This window comes from Electrona antarctica, assembly GCF_951216825.1.
Source record: "Electrona antarctica genome assembly, chromosome: 1".
NCBI classification, from domain to species: Eukaryota; Metazoa; Chordata; class Actinopteri; order Myctophiformes; family Myctophidae; genus Electrona; species Electrona antarctica.
The window spans coordinates 15,094,070-15,111,867 of NC_136806.1; the positions used below are offsets into that span (position 1 = coordinate 15,094,070).

The following is a 17,798-nucleotide window of genomic DNA, read 5'->3' on the forward strand; positions in this document are numbered from 1 at the left end:
ACGAAGTTAAGAATCTCTCCATGCTTCAAATCCTTGACCTGAGTTTCAATCGTATTAATGATTTAAGCTGCTCAGACTTCTTATATTTAACCAGACTCACACAACTCCATCTACATCACAACAGAATTATTGACCTCGAACAGTGTGTTTTTCAACATCTTAATGAGTTAAAGGTTCTAACTGTGAATAGCAATTTAATTATCTGGTATGGCCCCGCATTCAGGATTGGCCTACACAAACTAGTATATATGGATATAACAACATCTCACCTCGAAAGGGATTTCATTAGTCTGAAATCACTCAAGGACTTAAACATTGAATACTATACCAATGAATATGAACAATGGAACAACAACTTTTTTGAAGGACTAGATGAACTTGATACACTTCATCTAAATTTTAAAGACGACCACGTCAAAATGACATCTTCACCTCCCCATGAGTTACAAAACTATAATAATACCACCTTACTACAGAGCCTGCAGATGTTAATATTAGAATTCCGTCCAAACGACAAGCTTGCATATATCGTATGGAACATGCTCTCAGATATGAAACATTTGGATTATTTGAAAGTTGTCCATGGTAAACAACCAGACCCAGACTCATTACAATATGTACCACAGCTGAAGACACTTTCATTAACAAGCTGTAATTTGACGTCCCTGGATTTCCTTGCACAAGCCAATCTGACTCAACTCTCCTGGCTGGACTTGAGCCAGAATGAGTTGATGGTGATCAATGTCTCTGTGTTCAGTTCCCTCCCTGCTCTCAGGTTTATTAAAATGTATGACAACCCTTTAGCTTGTGATTGTTCTAATGCTGACTTTCTGCAGTGGATGCAGAACAACAACCAAACACTGGTAGTTGACGCTCACCGCTACATGTGTGGCTTTCCTCTGGATAAAAAGGGAACCAGGTTTCTGGACTTTGACTATCATTCATGTTGGGTGGACGTTAGCTTCATCTGCTTCATTTCCTCCACTTGTGTGATTGTGCTAACTCTGCTCACATCCTTCACCTACCACTTCCTGCGTTTGCATCTTTTCTATGCCTACTACCTCTTCCTGGCCTTCCTTTATGATGCCAAGGAAAGAAAGAAGGGGTCTCCTCAACGCTACGATGCCTTCATCTCCTACAACGTTCACGATGAGCTCTGGGTTTACAGAGAAATGCTTCCAGTGCTGGAGGGAGAGCAGGGCTGGAAACTCTGTCTGCACCACAGAGACTTCCCACCAGGTACAAACCTCTCTGTCTCTAACTAATACTGTATATGTAAATGATGTCTGTCTATCTATCAAGAAGTTAAATAGTTTTGAATGTGGTGTGAATAATGTCTGTGTGTTTTGTTTCCAGGTAAACCCATCATAGAGAACATTGCAGAAGCCATCTATGGCAGCAGAAAGATTATCTGTGTGATCAGCCATCATTACCTGGAGAGTGAATGGTGCTCTAGAGAGATCCAGATGGCCAGGTGGGGGCAGTAATGTTGATGTCATAGCCCAATGATTAATTGGATTGATTTTGATTCATTTAGACATCTTTAGTTATAAAGGTCAAGGTAAACTTTATTGTCCACAAGGGAAATTTGTCTTGGTCTTTCACCCCTGCTGCAGCCACATACAATGCATTAATGACTACTATTGCTTGTGTTATGAAGTGAAGTATTGTAATCAGACTGTGTGTTATTATACAAAGTGTATACTGTGTGTATACAGTATATAGTCTCTGCCCTGTGGCTCTTGGTCATTATAAATAAAACTGTCCATACAACTTGACTGAGTGTAAGTGTCCTCTGGTCTCCTGTGTGCAGCTACCGTCTGTTTGATGAACAGAAGGACGTGTTGATCCTGGTGTTTCTGGAGGACATTCCAGCCCACCAGTTGTCTCCCTACTATCACATGAAGAGGCTGGTGAAGAGACACACCTACCTGAGCTGGACCCATGCTGGACAGCACCCTGGACTGTTCTGGCAGAACCTACGCAGAGCTCTGGACACACCTCACGCTGACCTGGGCTTGAATGAATAATGTATGTAGCTGAATACATTGCACAATGCACATAGGCTACATTGTTACAAATGATGGATATTTTGTGTCAAATTACCCAAATAGGTTACTGGTAAATGGTACTGTAGCTGGTCTTTAAGATACTTGGGGGTTCACTGCCCACATACCTGTCAATCTACTGGACGTAACACCAGAGGGAGTTTATCCCTGACCTCATTCCCCCACAATTGGGCTCAAACATGGGGGACATTCTATACTGTCACCTTGAATGCCCTTACCAACCCTCATGCTGACCCAAAACGGATGCATAGAGACAGTGTAGTGACTCAGTAATCTAGGATCAAAGGTCAACCAATATCCTATAGCATCAGCCTTAACAGTATAAGGCTGGAGAATGGCTTAGGGTTGATGACTTGCAATGGACCTGGTCTATACAAGATTCGCTACACCACTAAGATGCCCTCCTGGAGACCCCTACAACTCAGCTTGTCACTAAGGGCTGCAGGGCCTTTGCAACCAGGGCCTCCTGGAATGCCCTACATACTGACCTAAGATGTGCAAAATCAGTATCCACGTTTAAATCTGTCCTGAAAACCCACCTTTTATGTTAAAGCCTTTTCTTAACTGTCATTTTTGTATTATTATGTATGTTTTGTATTTTTATGCCTGCTATTGCATGGATTGATCTTTTGTTGTTCTCTTTTGATGTAAAGCACTTTGACTTTGTCTATAAATGTGCTATATAAATAAATGTCATTATACGTACCTGTCAAAATACTTCCTTAATGTTAACGAAGTCCATGATCACAACACCAGAGGCAGTTCAACAAACTACGTGCAACCCAGATTCGACTCAAACAAGGGATTGAATAAATTTCGCTCCTACTGTATGCCACTAAAATGTGTAACGCCCTACCAACAGCCATTAAGAAATGTGAATCCCTAGACTCCTTCAAAACTGCTCTCAAAGAGCACTTACGGACGGCTGCAATTCGAAACTGCCCCCCCCCCCCCCACACTATTTTCCAAACTGTACATGTTTTTCCCTTTTCTTTAACCGTATATGATGATTTCCTTTTCCCCCCCATATAAGTGTATATTTGTACGTCTTTAAATGTTCTAATGAATTGAAAATGGAGAACCCTAAACAGGTCTTAGTGCTTTTTCTCGAATCATCCTCGTAGCAGTTTTTGTATGGACCTGTGCTTTTGTTTGAAATGTACCGTGAATAAAGATTTCAATCAATCAATCTAATATAAAAAATAAATAATCTGTACATTCATCAAAACATCAAAATTAAAATGTATTCTTAAGCTTTGCATAAGAGTCCTGATAGTTTCTGTCTTAGTTCCACTGAACTGAAGCATTTCTGCATTTTTACAGTGCTTCCTCTTTCACTATTTGTCACCTCATGTTATTTCTGAGGCATTAGCTGAGCTGTGGTCAAATGGACTTAATTTCTGTCTGAGTGAAACACTGGAAGGATGGTTGTTGTCACTGACGTTTGGTGTTCAGGTAGGATTCAATATTATAATTTCTTCATCCAGGAAAGTATAATTGTGATTTTCTTTTGTTAATATCTTATAGGGATAATGTCCTTTCTATGTTACAGGAGTAGTTCACCCTAAAAAATAACTTTATTTCCTATCAATTACACACCCCATGTTGAAACCTTGAATTCATGCAGATGTGTATTGTGTATGCAGTGGATAGGCCTGCTTTTGTAGATCTCATAATTCACTTCCAACAGCAACAATGTGGAAAAAACACCACAATAATTTGAAAGCCACGACATAATACATTTTTTTTATTATTAATTACCTTAGTAGGCCTACGAGCCATTCGAAATTGCACATTGATATCAATCTGCCTGCATGGACAAATCCTTGCAAGTGCAAAGTTCCAATTAAAATTGTAGCTCAAGGGGAGAGAGCAAAGTGAGAGAGCAAAGTCCGTCGGGGTCGGGAGTCGAACCTGCGACACGCATCCAGCCAAGGTGCTGGATGCGTGCTTTTATGCTACAGTGCTACAGTGAGTGAGAACGTTGCCCAAAAATATTGATTATACTGTACATCCCGCAACATTTCCTAAGCAGAAATGTGACACGTTACGAGCTTGCCTGGCAATGCCACCTATTGCAGCTATTATCTGCATGTTCACGTTTTGGCTATAGCTGGCTGGTGGCAGGATGGCAGACATGCAGGCAGGCAGGTGGCCGAACGGATTGCGGAGCGGTCTTGATACCGGAAGGTCGCCAGTTCGAAACAGCAGTCCGACACGTTAAAATTACCACCGCTGAAGTGCCCTTGAACAAGGCATTGAACCACTACGATGAAATGTGTCCTATGAGCAGGGCCTGGCTGGAAACAAGTTCTTGAGCTTAGCCCAGATACCCTGGGTAAATATAGTAATCATTTCATTTCATTTCAGGGATCCCATGTAGGTAATTCAGCTGTCATGGCAGTACCAAGACCAATGTTCTATCTGCGCTGCTTACAGAACTCGCCTATCGGCTCGTTCCTGCTGCAATTAACACAGGCGCGCCATTAATGGCGGTGAAGCACACACACTCTTGTGTAATATTGCTTAATAATTATGAAACATGCGCTACGCGCTACGTCCGGCCAGGGAAATTCCCCCCTGTCACGTGAAAAGAAGCAGCTTGGACTCCTCATGTTGCAACACATAGAAGGAGGCATGAGGTCAGTCCGCTGCCCCCCCAAGTTGGCAGAGGAAGTGTAGCGCCCAGGATTACATTAGATAATTGGCACTGGGTGAAAAAAACTGGGTTGCAAAATCGTGGGATAAAAATTATAAGAAAAAATAATAATAATAATAATTATGAAACATGAACTTGATGACCATCAGTGAAGTGAAAGATCGAGGCTAAATGGGGAAGTTGACAGAGTAATCCATGACCTTTTGAGAGTTTTCTGTGTATTTAAAAGTTGGACATCTGAATGTGACAGGATGACAATGTAATGGGACAAGTCTGTACACATAATGCTATGGTCCTTTAAAGGGAACATGAGTCATGTGGAATATAGACTGAGAAGAATATTATGTAGATTTACAGATCAAATAAAGGGTTACATGTGTACTGTAACTGTCTTACTGTTGTCTCCTCTTTAGATCATCAATGCTGAACAGTGTTGTCACCAACCAGTGTCCACAGCAGAGTTACTCCACCAACAGTACCTGACAGTTGACCCTGAAGACAGCCATGATGCTACAAACAGGAAGCTGCCATTGTTTCTCCTTCTTATTTCTGTTGTTCACGCTTCATCTTAGTCCCACACTGGCTTACTTCCTGAAAGACTGCACTATTCTTTACAATGAAAATCTCACTGATGGTGTTTCAGTGTTTTGTAATTCTTGTGATCTCGATAGCATACCAGATGACATTCCCAGAGACGTTATATCACTAACAATAAGGTGTGACATCCAAAAGATAAACATGTCAGATTTTTATCATCTGTCAAATCTCACATATTTGGACCTGGGTAATAATTTAATAAGTCATGTAGATGACGGGGCTTTTGTTCCTTTGGTGCAACTTAAAGTGCTCCATATGTACAATAACGAACTAACAACGCTGACAGACAATATGTTTCAGGGATTGTCTAACCTCTTGATACTGAATTTGTTCGATAACGATATCCATTTCATCAACCCTGCAGCCTTCCAGTCACTCACGAGCTTACAGGAACTAAGTCTGAAGTGCACTCAAATGACAGATATTTTCCCTGTCTTTCAACTACCAAGTTTACAGGTGCTGAACATCGCAATAAGCCTATCTCACAGAATTTCCCCGCCCCCCTAAATACGCCCCCTTTCGGGGTTAGTGGTGATAGCGTGACGTCACTCCATAGACGCTACATGTTAAAAGAGGTTATTTAAGAAGTCTACAACTTTTGTTTTCTCAAGGTAAGGTTTGTTCTATCTGCTCGACCTGATTTACCATCTTGTTTGCTTCATAATAATATTGGTCTGTCACATTTTTACATTAGAAAATGTACTTAGATTCTCCAGAGAAAAAAACGTGTAAATGCCCATGTTAAAGTCACCACTATTTACCGGAAGTGGGCGTGAAAAACGGGCTGTGAGATAGGCCTATTGATGAGTTAGAGTCTTTTCAGTCAAAAGATCTTCCATTAAACATGACCTCTGAGCTCAGGGAGTTGAAAGTGATGTCACAGTCAATAAAAGTGTTTAGCATCACAACAGCTGCATTTCCACATCTTAAGACAATCGACCTGTCAGACTGTTGTAATGATTATGGATGGGAGTGGGACATACCAGATAAGTATTTTCTGAGAAATATAACCATGGTGCGTCTGGCTGGTTCTATTGTGTCTCACACCATCATTAAGGCTCTACAGAGCCTTGATTCACTGGAGTATCTATATATGGCGTACAATGAGGGTATAGACAGAGATCTCTTAAATATAATCTGCAAAATGTCCACACTGAGGACACTCAGTGTAGGTAACATCAATGACAGCCTTACCGAAACACTGTCACATTGTACTCAGCTTACCAACCTGGGTCTATCTGGCCTGACTGAACTGTCGAAGGATTCAATCAAACAAATGAATCAACTGAGTAACCTAAACCTCTACAATAACCAACTTTCCAAAGTGCGATGTTAAGAATCTCTCCATGCTTCAAATCCTCGGCCTGAGTAACGATCAGATTAATGATTTAAGCTGCTCAGACTTCTTAAATTTAACCAGACTCACACACCTTGATCTAGATTACAACCACATATTTGAACTCAAACCGTGTGTTTTTCAACATCTTAATGAGTTAAAGGTTCTAACTCTGGTACACAATTGTATTAGCTCGTATGGCACCACATTCAAGACTGGCTTACACACACTAGAATCTTTGGATTTAAGAATGAATGACATCTCAATGCCCCTCGAAGGGGATTTCATGAGTCTGAAATCACTCAAGCAATTAGACATGGAATTAGTCTACATTCCATGGAACAACAGCTATTTTCAAGGACTAGATAAACTTGAAACACTTAGTCTAACTTTTAATGACCACTTAAAAATGTCATCTTCACCTCCCCATGAGTTACAAAGGCAAAACAATACCACCTTACTGCAGAGCCTGAAGAGCTTAACAATCAAATTCAGTACAAACGACCAGAAAACATATATCGTATTGGACATGCTCTCAGATATGAAACATTTGGATTATTTGTATGTTGTCCATGGTCCCTCAGACTCATTTAAATATGTACCACAGTTGAAGACTCTTTCCTTAATAGACTGTAATCTGACGTCCCTGGATTTCCTGGCACAAGCCAATCTGACTAAACTCTCCTGGCTGTTTACACTCTTTCCTTAACACCACCATGTTTAATGCAATGGCGCTGACAGAGAGAAACACACTGTATTTGTGGGTATTACACTGCCATCTTGTGGCTGTTTGGTGTCCATACAAAAGAAAACTGCATCACGTTCCCCAAATAGTGTCCCCTAGATCAGGGGTTCTCAACCTTTTTGGCCGGGGACCCCCGGAAATGCTTTGGCAATGTCTCGGGACCCCCGCCCCGCCCCCTCCCGACCCCCAATATAAATTGACTGCTACAATAACCTTAAACCATTTTGGTGTTTTAAGCATTGTTAACATGGATGACAACCCTTTAGCTTGTGATTGTTCTAATGCTGACTTTCTGCAGTGGATGCAGAACAACAACCAAACACTGGTAGTTGATGCTCACCTCTACACTTGTGGCTTTCCTCTGGATAAAAAAGGAACCAGGTTTCTGGACTTTGACATCCATTACTGTTGGGTGGATGTTAGCTTCATCTGCTACATTTCCTCTGCTTGTGTGATTGTGCTAACTCTGCTCACATCCTTCACCTACCACTTCCTGCGTTTGCATCTTTTCTATGCCTACTACCTCTTCCTGGCCTTCCTTTATGATGCCAAGGAAAGAAAGAAGGGGTCTCCTCAACGCTACGATGCCTTCATCTCCTACAACGTTCACGATGAGCTCTGGGTTTACAGAGAAATGCTTCCAGTGTTGGAGGGAGAGCAGGGCTGGAGACTCTGTCTGCACCACCGAGACTTCCCACCAGGTACAAACCTCTCTCTATCTCAAAGTAATACTGTATTTATACCAGTAAGACGCTTAAGGGCGAGAAGCGACCTCGCCCTAAAGGCCGTGCACGCATCCGCCTCGTTGACGGCAGACTGCTGGGCGAGCGCTGGCACTTTGGCATGGGGGGTCAGATCAACATGGAATGAATTCTGTACTGGCCATATAAGGAGCATGTCTTGAGTGTACAGGGTTTGATCATTGTCAGATCAACATATGGAATGTCAGAACAGGTCAGCTCCATAAATAGAGATCTAAGGGTGGTAGCGGGGACATTCTCTTGGGTGCACAGGGTTTGATGAGGGCCCAGGTAGGGCCTTGCTTTAAATTTCGGGCCTGTTGAGAATTCTAGTTTTTGCTGACTGCTGGGCACGGCTGCACTAATAACTTTGGGGCAGGCCCATCTAGAGTTTGAATGGACAGGTATCAGTCAAAAGGGAGACATTGCAGGTTACGTGGGCTTATTTGGGGGCATTCCCATGTATGGGGATATTGTCACTACTGGTTGTAAAGCAGCTAGGGACCTCTCTCTGCTTATGTTGTCTAGCCTATAGTGTATCATTACATCCATCTATCTATCTATCTATCTATCTATCTATCTATCTATCTATCTATCTATCTATCTATCTATCTATCTATATCTACAGTATGAAGAAGTGAAATAGAGGGTGCATACTTAGTTTAGACTAGTCATTGGTCAGACATGGGTTAAGGTTAGGTTTAGGTGTGCTGCCCCGTGGGAGGTTAGGGTTAGGGTGAATGTTTGAGGTTGTAGTTGTAAGACTAATGACTGGTCTAACCAATGACTAGTCTAAACCAAAAACTGTCTAAACTAAGTACAAATGTGGTGTGAATAATGTGTGTTTTGTTTCCAGGTAAACCCATCATAGAGAACATTACAGATGCCATCTATGGCAGCAGAAAGATCATCTGTGTAATCAGCCATCATTACCTGGAGAGTGAATGGTGCTCTAGAGAGATCCAGATGGCCAGGTGGGGGCAGTAATGTTGATATTATAGCCCAATGATTCATTGCCTTGATTTGTATTAATTTAGACCCCTTTATTTGCATTTTATTTGCTTGTGTTATGAAGTGACGTATTGTAATGAGGCTGTGTGTTATTATACAAAGTGTATACTATGTGTATACAGTATCTGCCCTGTGGCTCTTGGTCATTATAAATAAAACTGTCCATACAACTTGACTGAGTGTAAATGTCCTCTGGTCCATGTGTGCAGCTACCGTCTGTTTGATGAACAGAAGGACGTGTTGATCCTGGTGTTTCTGGAGGACATTCCAGCCCACCAGTTGTCTCCCTACTATCACATGAAGAGTCTGGTGAAGAGACACACCTACCTGAGCTGGTCCCATGCTGGACAGCACCCTGGACTGTTCTGGCAGAACCTACGCAGAGCTCTGGACACACCTCACGCTGACCTGACCTCTAGCATTTAACCCAGTTTGAGTTTTACTTAGTTTGTATATGTTTTATTTGTGTATAGTGAGTTGTTTCTATTTTATAAGTTTCTTTTTAAGTGGTGCAACCACTTCCTTAAGTGACTATGTGTGTCTCTGGGTGGGTGGGTGCGTCTGAGCACGAAAACAGCATGGTTGTTTTTCACCACCTGTGCGCAACCTAACACACACACAAACACATGCACATATTAACTGTATATATGGAGATTTCAGGTGTGCCAGTACAGTACAGTGACAGTACAGTACAGTACTGTGCTCTTACTTCTTCTTTCGTGTATCGTTATGTCCAGCTCAGTGTCACAAAGCCACGACATTGTCTCTGGTCCCATGTAGAAGAGGCCAGCCTCTGAAGGAGGTCTGTACAGAGGACAGGTCCCACGTGGAAGAGGCTAGCCTCTGAAGGAGGTCTGTACAGAGGACAGGTCCCACGTGGAAGAGGCCAGCCTCTGAAGGAGGTCTGTACAGAGGACAGGTCTCTGGTCCCACGTAGAAGAGGCCAGCCTCTGAAGGAGGTCTGTACAGAGGACAAGGGGGTGGTTATGTGTTCGGCGGTCTGCTCAGGCTCGCCACACTCGCATGCTGCGCTGTCTGCCAGGCTCCACTCCTTCATGGACGATTTGAAGCGACCAACCCCAGTACGGAGGCGGTTCAGCAGGGTCCAATGACGGCGTGGTAGGTGTTCTCCTTCGACTCCGTCTCCCGTGTCTTGGATGTAGCGGTGCAGACGTGTGGGCTCAGCTGACTCCTATTCCCGCTTCCAGGTGGTTGCCAGCCATGCCCTTGTAGGCAGGTCCTCAGGGATGGAACCAAGCATCTCTTGTGCTCTCCTGTCATAGGGGTGGCGGGACTTGAGTCTGCATGGGGGCGCTGCCTTGGTTGTTGTTTCGTGCAGGATATGCCAGTTCTTGGGCTTTCCTTGCAAGTGTGAGGGTCGCGGCCTCTCGTCGGAGGCCGGCCGGGGCAATTCCTGCTAGGACCGGCAGGTAGGACACTGGGGTGCATGGCTTCAGGCAGCCAGTTACGATCCGAAGGGCATTGTTGATGACTGTTTTACTTTTTACTGTGAAGCACTTCAGTGTGACCTTTTAAAGCACAATTAAACTTTTGTACATGTTTGGTTTGTGTATTTATTTTTACTTTGCCATGATGTAACAACAAATAATGGTGAGATATCTTTAATAGTCTTTCTGTAGATTTGAAATGAAAATCCAAAATATTTCCCCTGTTTTCATAACATTGCATGGTAACAGTTGTCAAGGTGAAAACATATAGCATAGAAAACACATATTAAATTACAAAACCTGGTTCAATATTAATACAAAAAGTCAACCTTGGGTTGATTTTATTTGATTCAGGAAGGTGGTATAAAATAAAAAAGTATAAAATAAGGTTTTCATCTCAAATCTAAAAATGACAGATGCATTTGTGGTTTTCGTGGTTCACAAGGCTCACTCTGTGTGTTTCTGTGCATCTTTTGGGGGTGGAGACTGGAGAGTACCTAATTTAAGACCAGACCGCACCGATGCAACTCCTTGCAACATGCAACCCTCATGCCAGGCTAACTCCTAGTTGCAACATGTCTACAGCAGCTACAGTACTTGCAACCATAGAACTCCCCAATGGCATTGCAAGGAATTGCGACTATAGTTGCATTGGTGCGGTCTGGCCTTCAGACGCTGTTGGGTGGAAACCTGCAAGCTTGTTCGTCCAAAATGGTTACTTTGTATAAAATGGAAGAAAGAACCTCTAGTGGTGTTCCAATGGGTCTAATGTAGTTATTATTTAGTCACAAGTTGTTGTTGATACTTTTCATTGAACCAATGAAAAGTGATAATGGTCACAAGGAGTTGCATGTTGCAAGGAGTTGCATGTTGCAAGGAGTTGCATGTTGCAAGGAGTTGCATGACGAATCATTCAGTGTTCACTGACCACCCTTTGAACAGGACACTGCTCTCGCTGACATCTCTTCAACACTGAAACAGGTATATATGTTTTAATTCATTGTCTTTATTATCTAGACAAGCAATGATTGCTATCTAGAACATAGAGCGAATTAAGCCAACAAAAGGCCTTCTAAATCAGTAGTTCTCAAACGTTTCAAGCAAGGCAAAATAAACATGTTGCTTTTTTGTATGCTTAAAAATAATAAGGCATTCTCAGATTGACTGTCTGTTCCAAGCTGCCTCTTAGCACTGACTAAAGTGCCCAAAGATCTAGTTATGTATGCTATTATATGACCAGAGCTGTGAAATCAACATGGATTACAGTTATCAGACTGATTTTGATGAGTTTTAAATAATAATAATAATAACAATTACAGTCCGGGAGTTATGGCTGTTTAAACCCCAGCCAATAGGATCACAAAGGGTGCACCTGTGCACCTGTGCGTGGTCCCGGCTATTATGGTGGAAAATACTGTACTTAAGTACAATTTTGAGGTATTTTTTTTTTACTTCACTTGAGTATTTCCAATTTCCAGTACTTCAGTCAGAATATCTTTCACATTCCATTGCGATTGACTATGACTGACACTGGCCTGGGGGAGGCACCTTGTCGAAGAAATTTAGATACAAACATATAATAATACCCCTTTATTGCACTCTGATGTTATCTTATCTGTGACACCCCTGTGGTGCTGTTTGGTTACTTTGTTACTGTCCCAAATTCCTTAGGGCTATGTTGGGGGTTTGCCTCTTGTGGGAGTGAAGACTATAAAGGCTGTGACCCTATGTTTACTCTTTGAGTCAGACTGGGGTTTCCATTGCATTTGAACTGGTCGTGTAAGTTCTTGACTCCTTACTCGAGTAAATCCTATACTTCCAAACTCTGAACTATTGTGTTGCCTCATTATTATGTCTTCCTGAGCATGTGTCCCACAGATTGCCTTAACATTTTGGAGGTTTCCACCGAGACGGTGTTCTGTATGCTGGACTTGGTGAGTAAGTTCATTCTTTCGGGCTGGGCCGACGACGCGCGCAAGTGAGTATATGGGTGTCTGTTTGGATGTTCAGAAAATGAGGTATTGCTTTTATTCGGGGTTTTAAGGTATTAGTGATGAAATTTGGTTGTGATCACGATAGGCATTTTTTGATGGCCTATTTAAAAGAGGAAAACGGAAGTTTTGCCTTTCATGTGCATGCCATGAGAGACGGAGGAACAGTGTTTGGTTGGTTGAATGACTCAAGATGGTTAGACAAGGAGGTCTGACGAATGGTACGTTGGGAAAAAAGAATAGTCTATTCAATAAATCACTCATTACGTTGCCTGCTGTCTAAATAGGGGGACGAGATTCCTGCCTAGGGTACCCTGTTGTTTTATGAAGCAACAAAAAATTGGCTAGCCAGAGTGTGTGTGTGTGTGTGTGTATTGTCCTAAGTGTATGTCTGTGAGTGTTGGCCTAAAAGGGAGACAAGTTGTCTTGCCTAACTTCGTAGCTTGAAAATGAATGTGAATGGTCTGTCATGACAACTGATTGAGTGTTGAATGGAATGGTCTGCCTGTATGTGAGTGTGTGAGAGAGGCAGACAGTGTGAGACAGAAAAGGAGTGTGAGAGGAAATTGTGAAAAAGGGATGTTAAATAGTTAACAGCCTAGAATGAAAATGAAGATATGAGGATTATGATATAGAGATATACCAGAAAGGTAAAGTAATAAGTTTTAAATCATATGTCATATGATTCTCGAGACGAGAAAATGGAAATAGTTCCAAATAGGGATAAAAATAAGGAAGTGAATAGTACCTACAGTATGTGTATGGAGTACATATGTCTCAATGTATACTGTTTGAAAGCGTGAGTGTACACATGTGTATGAGTGAAAATGCTCAAATTTGTGAAGAACATTTCTGGAGAAGATATTTAGGTGAATTTATGGGCAGTTTCTGTGTCGAAATGTGGGCTAGAGTAGTCAACAGGTGAAAATGGTAGTCAAAATAGTTTAATCTATTACCTCACTCAGTTATCCTGAGTGTGGGGCTAAAGTAGCCTTGATGAAAGAGTAGCATCGATGACTGGTTTACTAGTTATCACTTCATTTTGATCAAGTGACTGTCTAATATAGACTTATTTATCCTTAACATGGCATGGTAGCTAGCCCCTGAGGGCTATTACGGTTCCCTTTAAGGGGAGTTGTCGTGGAAAAAAAATGTTTTATGTAGAAAGAATTTAATCTAAATTCCCCAGGCAGGCCATGCCCTGATTGATATTAAAAGTTAGTTTAAGTGTTTAAAATTAAGTGGCTCTTTAGTTCCTAGAGAAGTGAGCCTTGCTAAGCCATGCACCATACAGTATAGGTCAGGAGGCTATCACCTGGTTTTTCTGTAATACGCAGTTTAATGTATACAGTAAGTATGCCCCTGGATATTCTTGTTGTAAATCACTCTGAATTAAGAGCATCTGCTCAATAGTAAATTGGACAGTGTGACAGTTAGTGTAGTAAGATTGAGATAAAGATTACTTGAGACTGAAAGAAAGTTTTTTTTTGGAAAATGACAGATCTACTGCGTGCGCGCGAACCTAGTTATTATAGGCACGTTGTTTTAATTATAGACAGATTGGGAGAAAAACAGTATGTTAATGTTAAAATGTTTAAGGTAAACAAAATGGTATAATAGAGATTAAAGAAGTGCAGATGGTAGACAGATTAGGGTCTAGGAACATGCAATTAATGCATTCGAAAGAGCTGAAAATGTTTTATGGACCCATAATAGTGATTATTGTTAAGTTAATTTTGTTCCAAGAATGTGTTTTGCAAAAATCAACCAGGTGGTGGTGCTATAACAGGCCAATGTGAAAAGGGTGGGATATATTCCTCAGCCTAGTAAGAAAATGTGTGAAAGATTTCACGTAGATTGCATGCTGCGTTCATGATTTGAGGCTTTTGTTCAAAACGGGGCAATCTTGCAAACTGTGAAAGCCAATTATAGCCAATTAGGATGGAATATGAAATATCGGACAGATCCGACTTGAGCACATGACCATAGAGATACTGTGTAACGATTTGTGAGATTTTTGGACAGAATCTGGAGGAGTAATATCAAAAAATGTGTTTTACAAAAGTAGGCCTCCTGGTGGCGCTATAAAAGGCAGATGCGGAAAATGCAGGTCAAAGGTTTGTCCTTGGCCTCTAGGGAGTGTGCATGCAACGTTTCACGCAGATCGGTGCAGTTTTAGGTAAAAATGTGAAAAGCTGCCTCATGGTGGCGCTATAACAGGCCGTTCTGGAAAATGCGGGGCAGAGGTTCATCGTTGGCATCCAGGGAGTGTGTGTGCAAAGTTTGGCATCGACCGGGTTAACGGTGCCGGAGATTAGCTGTTCACAGACGGACGGAAGGACGGACACACACACACGGACGGAGTGCAAAACATACTCTCTCCCCATGCCTTCGGCCTGGTGGAGACAAATATCCCCTGAAGGTTCGGTGTGGCCTCATTGTTTGTTTCAGAACGGAACACAGGTTGCTTAAACTGTGAAAGTTGTTGAGTCAGTACTGCTAAGAAAAATATGAGTGCCTGCTTTTTGTAAACGACACTTTTGGATAAGCCAGAGTTTTTTTTTGTAAAGGACAGGGAAATCCTTAAGAGCCCAATAAAAGGCCTACAATGTAACGAACCTTTATTTACCACCTACAGTATATTGCATCCTTTTCACCCCTAGGCCAACTGGTAGTGTACCTTTATTTACCACCTACAGTATATTGCATCCTTTTCACCCCTAGGCCAACTGGTAGTGTTAGGGTTAATTAAGAACGTAAAACGGGCTGGGGGAGTAGTAAAGTAAGCTCCAAGCCTGTAAAAGCAGAAGAGATGCAAAGAATGTGGAGTCCCTGTGGTAGACAAATAATGCCTGGGGCTAGTGTTTTGTTGTATTAGTAATAGTCAGTATAGGGAGAACCAGCTGGTGTTCTATTTAAGGACTTAGGTCTTAGGGAGAAATGTAGTGTAAGTCATAAGTATACCCGGTTTGTGTTGGGTTGTAATCTACAGTATGTCTTAAAGTGTAATCTACAGTAGGCCTATGTCTTAAAGTATATACAGATTTGTAATTTTGAAAGTCCAAATAAGGCATAAAATAAAATGAGTATGCCCACATGCTGATAGCTTGTGACAGTGATTGATTTGATGACATTATTTGAAGGACAGGAACCCAAAAGTTAAATATGGAATAGAATATAGCAGCTATAATTGCAAACTTTAGTGTACAGTGGATTGCAATATTATGCAAAAATAAATGTACAGCTGTCGACAACACCTCATCCTGTTCCGTGGGAAAGAGGATACCACATGTACCGGCCAAACTACTGGTTTTGTTTTTTCCAGTATGAGGGGGCAACTCTGTGTCAGGGTTGAGATGAACTGAACATTGGTCACTAGCATTGGACATTGATGCACTGACATTGCAAACAGTGATGGGGGATCACTGGACAATGATACGATCGGAATCTGAAGGAAACAAAGACCGACATGAAGGAGTACGCGTTTGTGACAACTGAATTGCGAAAGAAGCTGTGCTATTTTTGTGCCTGATTGGGTTTCTCTCTGCAGTTATGGAGGAGGGGTGAGGTGAAGCGGACAGGTGTACATTGGGATCAATTGTGAGTACAGAGTTGCGTTGTTGCACTGCTGCTATAAAACAAAAATTGGTTGTATTTACTAAAATATAGTAGTGATAAATACTGTGATTGGTTGTCAATCTCACTGACAACTGGCAAACTATTAAAAACAGAGTTTGACTTTTTGTGTCCCATGCAGGACGTAAAATGATCTTATCAGTAAACAAAGGGATTTCCAGCTGTTTCAGGGCACTTATCTAAGTTCCTGTGACATATGGTCAATAGCAGAAGACAATAAAACCCCCTTCTGGAAATAGACGTTTAAGTGTTGCCTAGGGGCTTCATTCGGCTAAATATTCAGACCAAGGTATAGTGAAAGTAAAAGTTAAATAGTTTAATTAGTGGTGCCGAAATTATGAGTGGTTTTAGCAAAAAGGCCTATTGATTACATGGCTGTTATTGATGTATTAGCTGTATGAGATAAATGTAAGACATACTGTACTGATATAACCTGTTTACATGATCAGATTGTGATCAAGCTTTAGTAGTAGCCTGGGCTTACTAAAAATAAGAATTATATTGATGGGTAACACATTGTTATCAGATAGTCATCGTAGGGAAATATTAGTCTATTACGTCCTAGGAAGACAGGGAATAATGATGGACCACAGGCAGTGTATTTTTGCTGCTGACAAAGTACTGAATTGTATTTGGTCAAACATTGGTTAAACATTGCTCCTAAAAAAAGTTGGATTGGATAGTGAAGACGCAGGTTAGATGCACAAATGCACTCGCAAACGCACTGTAAATTTAAGTTAGAAGTTCCTGTGTAGTTTTGATTAAACATTTGATTTGAGTAACATTTGTGAACTTATATGACAGCTTTGTTTGATACTAAAATAGGAGTGCTATATGGTGTATTTAAAATAGGACAAAGTTTGTGTTTCACTGTAAACATTATTCATAGGGTACCTTTTTGCAACGTGATGAACTGCTTTTGTGAGACGTGGGGGTGCTTTTTCTTTCCGTATATACGATACGTGTGACTACGAAACATGTCTTGCAGCAGGAGGATGTCTAAAAAGTGTTGACATTCCAGTGTTGATTGTTGGCTAGATGGCCATGGGGGGATTTCTGCTGGACATGTTGAAACGGTCTGGGACATGATGGTCACATTTTGCTGCTTCTCAGTATGCAGTATAACATGAGTGGGGTCGTTTTGGGCCTGGGTTAAAGGGGTTTGTTTTCGAGGGACGCCTTGAAACAAACAAAAGTATGTAAGAGTGTACTAAAATTGTTATGTTTCCTGTATGAATATTCTGATCCAAGTTTTCTTAGGTTCATGGTGGAGCGATCCAGATTTGTGTCATGAGATTGATTTCTCTCATATGTTTGTGGCATGATGTTACTAACGAAATTGACTAATCTCTGACGGAAATTGAAATTGTGCATGTGTGCATGTACGCCGAATGTTATCTTGCTGTATTTGCAGAAAAAAGTATCAAAATCTGTGAGTATTACGTGGGTAAGTTATGCAACAACTTGATGTTTCCTGGTGGAATAATTGAGCATAGGAGGATGTTCTAAATCTTTTCTTGTTACCATATTTCTATGTGCATAGAATGTTTTACTTGGTGTATGTTC

At 41.4% G+C, this 17,798-nt stretch overlaps 1 protein-coding gene across 1 annotated transcript; it reads left to right on the forward strand.

The window, feature by feature from the left end:
• Nucleotides 1-600: 600 nt before the first annotated feature.
• On the forward strand, nt 601-9,763 carry LOC306915735 (uncharacterized protein). Its single transcript, XM_079493316.1, has 6 exons — nt 601-1,239; nt 1,357-1,474; nt 1,814-2,016; nt 7,673-8,107; nt 9,003-9,120; nt 9,367-9,763. Exons 1-6 carry the CDS (start codon nt 732-734, stop codon nt 9,581-9,583), a joined length of 1,599 nt encoding a protein of 532 aa, XP_079349442.1. The 5' UTR covers nt 601-731; the 3' UTR covers nt 9,584-9,763.
• The last annotated feature ends 8,035 nt before the right edge of the window (nt 9,764-17,798 follow it).